Source organism: Chiloscyllium plagiosum, chromosome 9 (genome assembly GCF_004010195.1).
Source record: "Chiloscyllium plagiosum isolate BGI_BamShark_2017 chromosome 9, ASM401019v2, whole genome shotgun sequence".
Classification (NCBI taxonomy): Eukaryota; Metazoa; Chordata; class Chondrichthyes; order Orectolobiformes; family Hemiscylliidae; genus Chiloscyllium; species Chiloscyllium plagiosum.
In genome coordinates, this window is record NC_057718.1 from 78,514,535 (window position 1) to 78,524,568 (window position 10,034).

General features: G+C 39.6%; 1 protein-coding gene across 3 annotated transcripts in view; it reads left to right on the forward strand.

Moving 5' to 3' along the window:
• Positions 1–5,058, forward strand: part of LOC122552969 (solute carrier family 22 member 2-like) — a 54,385-nt gene extending 49,327 nt beyond the window's left edge. For 2 of the 3 annotated variants that reach the window (XM_043696290.1, XM_043696293.1), the window contains one exon: positions 4,418–5,058. In XM_043696290.1, the coding sequence (XP_043552225.1) occupies positions 4,418–4,517 (100 nt within the window). In that variant the 3' untranslated portion in view covers positions 4,518–5,058. The remainder of the gene's footprint in view (positions 1–4,417) is intronic. The other variant, XM_043696292.1, reaches the window with a different exon arrangement.
• The last annotated feature ends 4,976 nt before the right edge of the window (positions 5,059–10,034 follow it).

Below are 10,034 nucleotides of genomic sequence, written 5' to 3' on the forward strand. Positions count from 1 at the left end.
TTCTTTACTCAGTGAGTCGTGAGTTCATGGAATGCCCTGCCAGTAACAGTGGTGGACATTCCCTCTTTATGGGCATTTAAGCGGGCATTGGATAGGCATATGGAGGATAGTGGGCTAGTGTAGGTTAGGTGGGCTTGGATCGGTGCAACATCGAGGGCCAAAGGGCCTGTACTGCGCTGTATTTTTCTATGTTCTATGATTAAGGAGCTTAAGGTGAAGGAACACCAAGGGAATAGTTACCATAAGGTGATGGAATTCATTCTGCAGTTTGAAAGGGGAAAGCCGGAATCGGATATAACAGCATTACAATTGAATAAAGGTAACTACAAAGACATGAGGGAGGTGCTGGCCAGAATGAATTGGAAGGTGAGCCTAGCAGGAGTGAAACAGGAATGGTTGGGATTTCTGGGAGTGTTCCAGCAGGTTTGGCAGAAATTCATCCCAAGGAAGAAGAAATGTACTGAGGAGCATGGGGCAACCATGGCTGAAAAGGGAATTCAGGGAGAGTTTAATAGCAAAAGATGAAGCATACAATATGGAGAAGATTAGTGGGAAGGCAGAGGATTGGGAAGCCTTTAAAAACCAGAGGATAACACAAAAAAAGGGGAGAGGAAGATGGAATATGGGAGTAAACCAGCTGGTAATAAAAGACTGCAATTTTTTTTAGATCTGTGAAAGGTAAGGGAGCAGTAAGAGTGGACATTGGACCGCTGGAAAGAAGGCTGGAGAAGCAGTAATGGGGAGCAAAGACATGGGGAGAAACTGAATAGGTACTTTGCATCAGTTTTCAGAGTGGAAGAAATCAGCAGTGCACCAGAACTTCAAAAGAGTCAGGGAGTAGAGGCGAGTGTATTGGCCCATCACTGAGGTGCTGCTGGGGAAGCTGAAAGTGGATAAATCAGATGAACCATACCCCAGAGTTCTGAAGGATAGCAGAGGAGATTGTGGTGGTGTTGGTGATAATCGTTCAGGAATCACTGGTGTCAGGGAAAAATTGCTAATGTAACACCCCTTTTTAAGAAGGGAGGGAGGCGGAAGATAGCAATCTATAAGCTGATTATTGTTGTGGGTCTGGAGTCACATGTAGGCCAGTAGAAATGGCAGTTTCCTCCCCCAAAGGATACTAATGAGCCAGATGAGTTTTTCCCACAATTCTCAATAGTTTTATGATCATTAGACTCCTAATTTCAGATATTTGTTGAATTCAATTTCAACCATCTGCCATGGCAGGATTCATACCTGTGTCCCCTGAACATTACCAGGGTCTCTGGATTAATAGTTTGGTGATAATACCACTGTGCCATCACTTCCCCTTAACTCAGGGTAAGCACTCTCGAAGGGGCATCTGATTGAAACTTACAGGATACCAAAAGGCTTGAATTGAGTGCACATGAACACAATGTTTCCACTAATACCACAGATGAGGACCAAAGGCACAGAGTGAAGTAATGACCCTTTAGAACTAAGATAAGGAATAATTTCTTCAGCTAGCAGGTGGTGAATCTGTGGAATTCGTTGCCACAGAAGGTTTTTAAGGCTATGTCATTGTATTATTTGCACAGGGAGATAGGTTCCAGATTAGTAAGGACACCAAGGTTTATGGGGGGGGGGGGAAGGAAGGAGAATAGGGTTGAGAAATATATTAGACATGACTTGAAGAATCGAATGGCCTAATTCTGCTTCAGTATATTATGGTCCAGTTATCACATCCTTTATTATAGATTCTAACATTTTTCAACAACTATGGAAAGGTGAGGGATATTGAGAGTGATTGAACAGTGGACTAGAGTATAGAGGAGAGAGTGGTCCTGTCACGATGCTGCAAGGTGAGTGGAAAACGTATTTGGTGGTTACTTCATGCTGGAGATGTGGAAATGGTGTAAGATCATATGTTAAACAGGGAGGCAAATGGACAAGGAAGGAAGGTTAAGTGGATCCCTATCATGTGTAAAATGGAATACAGTCAAGGTTCCTGGTTACTACAATTAAAGGAGACCTTGTGTTAAGGAAAAAGGAGTACATTTCAGGAGTAGTATTAAAGGAAATTGTATCCTTTAAACTGAGCTGTACAGAAGAGATTTCCAAACAAGATTAGACTGCAATTTGTATAGCTTCATCTGGAGATATACCACTGATCACTCATTGAATGGATGTAATAGGGTCAAAAGGTTGACAGGCCTATTCAGTTCATATATTGCTCTGAGGAGATATTAACATGGATGCCAACAATTTTGTTAAAAATAGACTTTAATGGAGGCATGAGATGTAGTGAGTTGAGAAGTTTATGGAGGGAATTCCAGAGATTGGATTCTAGGCAGCCCAAGGTAGCATTAAATTTACCAAATTGCAGTTACGTTGGAAGTCAGGTGCAGAAGGAAGGCTATTGAGAGATTTAAAAACAAGGATGGAAATGTTCAAATTGATGAGTGAATTAACTGGAGAACAATGTAGATCTGAGACATGCAGTGAGTTATCATGAAAGCTGCAAAAATTAGTTTGAACTGACATTTATGAAGGGTACAAATGAAAGATGGGGCCAGAAAAGCATGTTTTTGGAGGACTAGATGATGGCAGCCAAATTATAGGTGAAGAGTTAGAACATGGGAACAGTGGACCATTAATGATATGGGCTAACAAGTCAGAAAGCGAAGTTGGATAATCAATAGTACTTGTTTATGACTTGGGCAAGAGGTTTCCAGAGCAAAGAAATCAGAAGTAGGTTGTGAGACCAGTAAAAGCAATTCAGAAAAGTGATCAAAGATTGCCTTATCTGTGATTGATCCTGTATTAACTGAGAGGTGATGTGAGAAACCAAGATCAGGACATTAGCAATGAATATGGATAGGCAATTTCACATGGAGAGAGAGATTAAAGGACAGGATGGCGATGAACCCAAAAATTGAAATCACTGAAGTTGAGAAGGTTTTCAGTGGAGAGTATAAAGGAGAAAAATAGTCAACCTATCTTAAGAACAAATGTGGCGTGGTACTTGGGTGGATGGTGACAAGCAACACACAAATGATTTGGTGATTACCATGTTGATTGCTGTGTGCAAATTGGCTGCCACATTTCAAAATTCTAATAGTGACTACACTTCCAAAATAAATCACTGTGAAGTGCTTTGAGTAATCAAAGGTCATGAAAGGCTGGGATATAAGGAGTGCTGCTAAATTTGTTATCTCACCCACAACCAAAATTGAGTGTATAACACATGATAACTATAGAAAAAATGAAGGTCTAATTTATACTAAAGCTGTCCTGACTATATGAAATTCAATATATCATGAGCTTTGTACTAATTGTGATCATCTCTTCTGAGTATTCTTAAAACTATATTTTTGCCCCTAAGTGTTACACAATCTCAGGGTGTAAACACAGACAGAACAAGAATGGTTTTAGACAACCAACTTTGATTTTTGCCAGATGAAAACTGAAAATCTCAGTGTTACTGAGATCCAGATCCCTGACTTGCAAGTCCAGTAAAACAACAATTACATAACCATACTCTGCTCTTCAATTTCCCCCAAAGGAAGAGACACAGTTTTCTCTGCTTGTTTTTTGCCCCCTGACAGCCAGTGCAGTAGTGTGTTTAGATAGTTCTATGTTTATACACAAAGCAGCAATGAAGTGTGCTCAATATCAGCATACCTCCCGCAAAGCCCTGTTCTATGCATTGCTGGATATCTGGACCCTGTACATAACCATATCCTGTGATACTGAATATCTTTTCAATGCCAATATAATTGAATCATAGAATCCCTACAGTGTGGAAACAGGCCATTTGACCTAGCAAGTCCACACCAACCCTCCCATGAGTATCCACCCAGACCCATTCCCCTACCCTGTTACTTTACATTTCCCCGACTAATGCACTTTCCTCACACATTCTGGAACACCATAGTCAAACACCTAACCTGTTGTGGAGGGAAACCAGAGCATTCTGAGGAAACGCACGCAGACAAGGGGAGAATGTGCAAATTTTACACAGTCACTCTTGGCTGGAATTGAACTCGAGTCCCTGGCGCTGTGAGGCAGCAGCCTAGCTACTGGTTCCCCATTCTATCAGTATACAAAAGGGCCCTCTAAAAGGTATACCAGAGTTTGGAAGCTAACATGATAAGGTTAGGATTAGTAAATGTGTACCATCATTAATGGAAGATAACATTATAAAAACAAAGTAATTTAAAATCTTAGAGTGAGTCTTGTTGCACATGTAATGACGTCAGAAATACGGGACAACTGCAGCTTTTCAGACAGGTAAAGTATTAAAGAATACAGAGTAATGGTGAGAAAATGGCTATTGAAGAGCAGACCAGGCCCAAGGGGCTGAATGGTTTTATTGAACACAATGTTTGTGTATCCTACATTGAGAATGTGTGTTGCAGATCACTGTATCATGAGTGAATTCTTTCTCTAGACCAAAGAAAAAGATTCTGAAGACTCACCATCAGCAGTCGGTGCTGTATTCCACAGATGTCAAGGATCCAGCTTCAGTGAAGATGGTTGTTGAAGGATGAATTAGCTTCTAGATATTTTTAATTAGCCATAAAGAGGTAATGACACACCTCTGGAGCAGGTGGGACTTGAACCCAGGCCTTCTAGCCCAGAGGTAGGGACATTGTCACCACACCACCAATGAATTAGCTTCTATTACTTTCTAATCAACTTGCTCAGAGATGCTATGACACACCTTTGCAGCAGGTAAGCGCACACAGTTCTTTGCTCAGAGGTAGGGAACCCTGCCCCTATACCATAACAACCGTAATGATTAGCTTCTAGTGTTTGACACAAATAGTAGGCTACAGCTGCTAAGGTTTATGCTTCACAATCCAATAATATCCATTTGTTTCCTGTGATTTACTAATATCTGTGATTAGGATTGGTGTTTGTTATTAGTACAGCTTTCAAGGTGAAACAAATCAGAGGTGAGAAATCAGTTAAAAATTAAAGGTGCATTTTTCTGAGTCTGTACTTTGTAATGTTAAATATGAAATATTTAATCAAGCCGTGATTAATAATTTAAAAAAAAGAAAATAAATTCTTGAATTTTAAACTTGAGCTTGGGTTGTCTTGTCTCCAGTGGCATGACTGAATGAACTGGATGCTATTGTTAAACTTGAACTTCAGCCTACATAAAACGAAGATGGCTCGAGACTAATTGTACAGAAGGAACACTGATTTAAGTGACATCAATAATCACTGTGCCCCCTCATATCTTTCTTCATTCAGTTATGTCTAATTGCAAGGGTTGTTGTAATAGAATGAAAACCTCACTTTCTATTAACCATTGCATACATTGGATGTAGGTTTGCTCGCTGAGCTGAAAGGTTCATTTCCAGATGTTTCATTACCTTACTAGGTAACATCTTCAGTGGACTTCATGCGAAGCAATGCTGAAATTTCCTGCTTTCTATTTATATGTTTGGGTTTCTTTGGGTTGGTGATGTCATTTCCTGTGGAGAAGTCACTTCCTGTTCCTTTTCCCAGGGGGTGGTAGATGGGGTCTAACTCAATGTGTTTGTTGATAGAGTTCTGGTTGCAATGCTATGCTTCTAGGAATTCTCGTGCATGTCTTTGTTTGGCTTGTCCTAGGATGGATGTATGGTCCCAGTCGAAGTGGTGTCCTTCCTCATCTGTATGTGAGGATACTAGTGAGAGAGGGTCATGTCTTTTTGTGGCTAGTTGGTGTTCATGTATCCTGGTGGCTAGTTTTCTGTCTGTTTCTCCAATGTATTGTTTGTTACAGTCCTTGCACAGTATTTTGTAAATGACGTTAGTTTTGCTCATTGTCTGTATAGGGTCTTTAGCCTTTAAGTTCATTAGCTGCTGTTTTAGTGTGTTGGTGGGTTTGTGGGCTACCATGATGCCAAGGGGTCTGAGTAGTCTGGCAGTCATTTCCAAAATGTCTTTGATGTAGGGGAATGTGGCTAGGGTTTCTGGACGTGGTTTGTCTGCTTGTTTGGGTTTGTTACTGAGAAATCGGCGGACTGTGTTCATTGGGTACCCAGTCTTTTTGACTGTACAGTATAAGTGATTTTTCTCTGCTCTGTATAGTTCCTCTGTGCTGCAGTGTAGTAATGTTTGAAGTAATGTTCTCTTTGAAGTAATGTTCTCGTGCAGTTTCGTCTGTTGGTGTTGGGATGATTACTTCTGTAGTTCAATATTTGTTCTGTATGTGTTGTTTTTCTGTAGATGCTGGTTTGAAATTCCCCATTAGCTGTTTGCCATTGGGTAATCCGTAGAAGTGTGGTGTGTTGGATCCATCTGGTTTCATTTTTTGGAAGTCTGTCTTATTTATTTGTCCAGATTTCTGAACTGTTTTAAATAGGGCTGTGATTTGGTTCTCTAGTTGTGGGGTCAGGTCTATTGCCACTTGTTGGTACGTGTTGGTATCTGTAAGTAGTGAGTTTGTTTTTTCAATGTAGTCTCTTCGATTTAGAATGACTGTCAAGCTTCCTCTGTCTTTTGGTAGAATAATAATGTTTTTATCTTTTTTTAGTCTTTCCAGTGCTTTCCTTTCTTGTGTAGAGTGTGTTTCCTTCCTTTTTTCTGCTTAATGTTGGAGTGACTACTTGTCTGATGGATTGTTGGGTTTCTTCTGAGAGTTGGTTGTCTTTTAGTGTTGTTTCTAATGCTGATAAGAAATCTTTGTTGTCCGCATCCTGGTAATTTAGTCCTCTTACTAAGACGGCTTTTTCAGTGACTGTTAAAGGTCAGTCAGATAAGTTTTTTATCCATGCTTCTCTGTTATAATTGTTGTTACTTTGTGTAAGTTTATCTAGTTTTTTTTGCAGGTCTAGTTTTTTCATTTTCCATGTTTGTCATTGCCTAATATCTATGGCTTGTTGTACTGTGTCTGTCCATTCATGCAACGTCTGTTGCATGACTAAGTAAAGATTTTTGATGTAAAGTTTCCAGGTTGTATTTACAGAGTCTGTTGTGGGGATTATTAATCATTTCTTTAAGCATTCTGCTGCCATTTTGCTCTGCTATTATGGCTAGTGGGATGTTAAGGGGAGATTTGTATTGAAGACATTTAGGTCATACCTGCTTCCTTAGGCATTTGTTCGCGGGTGGCACTCTGTCGGATGACATTCGTTTCCCGTTTTTGGGTCAGTTTTAGCGTATTACGCCCATAGGTCTTAACGAGTTTTGAGAAGATTTGTAGCTCAACAAACACAATGAGTTAGACCCCATCTACCACCCCCTTAGAAAAGAACAGGAAGTGACTTCACCACAGGAAATAACATCACCAAAGGAAATGATATCACCAACCCAAACATATAAATAGAAAGCAAGAAGTTGCAGCATTGTTTTACATGAAGTCCACTGAAGATGTTACCTAGTAAGGTAATGAAAAATCTGGAAATGAACCTTTCATCTCAGCGAGCAAACCTACATCCAAAACCTCAACCTGAGCTACAAATCTTCTCAAAACTTGCTGTTGCGTATACATCAAGAGACAGTTTAGGAGAGAACAGCCTCAAGCTAAGAGGTGTAGTAAAGAAGATAAACAATATCCCTAGTTAAAAATCACACAACACCAGGTTATAGTCCAACAGGTTTATTTTGAAATACTAGCTATCAGGGTGCTGCTCCTTCATCAGGTTGCTGTGGAGCAGGGCTGTAAGACAATATGTAGCAAAAAGGTTACAGTATCTGCATTTACAGAATTATTTCAGATTCATTCTATTTCGCTCAAAAAGTGTACAATCTGCAGGCAGTCATTCTGCGTAATATTTTATAAATTCCACTTTGGAAATAGAACCAGTCTGGCTCAAGATTGGGATACAGACAGACTCTAACCTCACACCTTTAATGCAATATCTGAGCTGAAACATCACTTTTTTAAAAAAAAACCTACACTATCTTGGGAATGTGACTTAAAAGCAGCTCTGGGATTTACATGTTAATGAACCGAAACCTGCAATCCATTCTAAAAGATGAAAAACTTAACAGCATTCTAGGTTTGTTCAATATCATTTCAGTTTCATGAACTGCAATCTTTTGCTAAAATTCTGTGTCTTATGGTCCTGCCCCACAACTACCTGATGAAGGAGCAGCGCTCTGAAAGCTCGCGCTTCCAAATAAACCTGTTGGACTATAATCTGGTGTTGTATGATTTTTAACTTTGTCCACCCCAGTCCAATAGCAGCTCCTCCACATCATAATATCCCTAGCATCAGATCTCATCCTGTGTTTCCAAATTTGAGTTCTGTTTTTTTATCTACAATGTACAGAAATACTTGAAGATTATGGGACAAGTAAGAGAAAGCATTAAAAAACACACATAGTATCTTTGGCTTTATTAAAAGAGGCACAGAAGACAAAAGCAAAGAAATTATATTAAACACTGTGACGCAGTGGTTGGACATCAGCTGCAGAATTTTATGATCCAAACCTTTTGAAGAATGTCAAGGCTTTCCAGCATTTTGGAGAGAAATTTAGTAGAATGCAAATAAACATACTCTACTTCAACTCCATTACCAAATGTGGCTTGATAGCATTACTATGGATTGGGTGAGAGCTGAAGAATATATCTGGGCCTGAGCAGATGATGAGCAAAGCAACAAGGAAAGCCTACTTGACCACAGCAATCTACTTGTCGCAGATACATTTGCATATGGAAATAGTGGCAGGAGAGATCACTGCAAAGTTCCAGCAGAGACAAAGCTCAGTTCTCACAATAAGGATTATGTGGCATATTACTGTTCTAAATGGGATTGATTCAGATCTGATCTCGAAACTCAGTGGGGCATCCATTACCATCAAGCAAGGGCAATCTGCCCTGGTTAAATAACAGAGTGCAGGAGGGCATGCCTGGAGCACTAGAAATACCTCGAAGCTACAGCACAGGATGACTTACCTGTCAAGCATCAGATGCAACATTTTTGATCAATTTTGATCTGATCCAAGCTCTGCAGTCCTGCCCATCTAATAGATAATCTGAACCCTTTCAAGTTCACAACAGCTTTCCTATAGCAGAGAGATCAGAATTGAACACAATATTCCAAAAGTGGCCTGAATGATGTTTCATACAGTCTCAACATGACCTCCCTTTTATATTCAATACAATAATCAATAAAGGCAAGTGTACCAAATGCCGCCTTCACTATCCTTTCAAAGTTTTCTTGCTCAGCAACACTTCCCAGGACCTTACCTTTAAATGTATTTGCCTTTCCAAAATGCAGCACCTTACATTTTTCTAAATTAAACTCCATCTGCCACTCCTTGACCCATCTGATAAAGATACCTTTGTACTCAGATCTTTCGTTCCTGTCCACTGACACCAAAATTGGTGGTGTATCTGCAAATTTACTAACTTTACTAACTAATTTACTAAATTTGTTAACAAATTTACTACTATGTTCACATCCAAATCATTTATATAAGTGACAAAAAGCAGTGGGCCCAGCACCGATCCATGTGGCACACCACTGGCCTCCAGTCTGAAAAGCAAACTTCTACTTTTTTAAATGGAAGGTGTAAACAGAAAAAAACTAAGACCCCCGGGGCAGAACCAGGTAAAACAGAGTAAAGCCACACTCTCTGCTCTTTCAAAATAGAAAGTAAAGCTACCTTGACTTTGTTGAACAAAAATAAAAGATCCTATTTCTCTGGGGATAAACAAAAAAAAAATTTAAAATGGCTTCCAAAATCGGAACAATGAGAAAATACAACAGCCCTCTTCCTAGGGAAAAACAATTCTCCACTCTTGTAAACAAAAAGATGTAAACAGAAAAATAACAAGACTCCTGACACTGCTCCTATCAGATACTCCTAGCACAGGGACAGTACTGAGTGAAACACAGAACAAAGCCCACTCTGCTCTTCTTCAACAGAAAATAAAGCTGCCTTGACTTTGTTAAACACACTATCACTCGGGGGGAAAAAAACAAATAGACAACTAAAAACTAAAAGGCTCTACTTTGACTCTGTCCCCACCAACCTCTTGGGTCGGGACCACAGGGCGTCAAAATAAAAATAAATACGAACAAAAATCAAAGAAAACAAATAACTGACTAAATAAATAA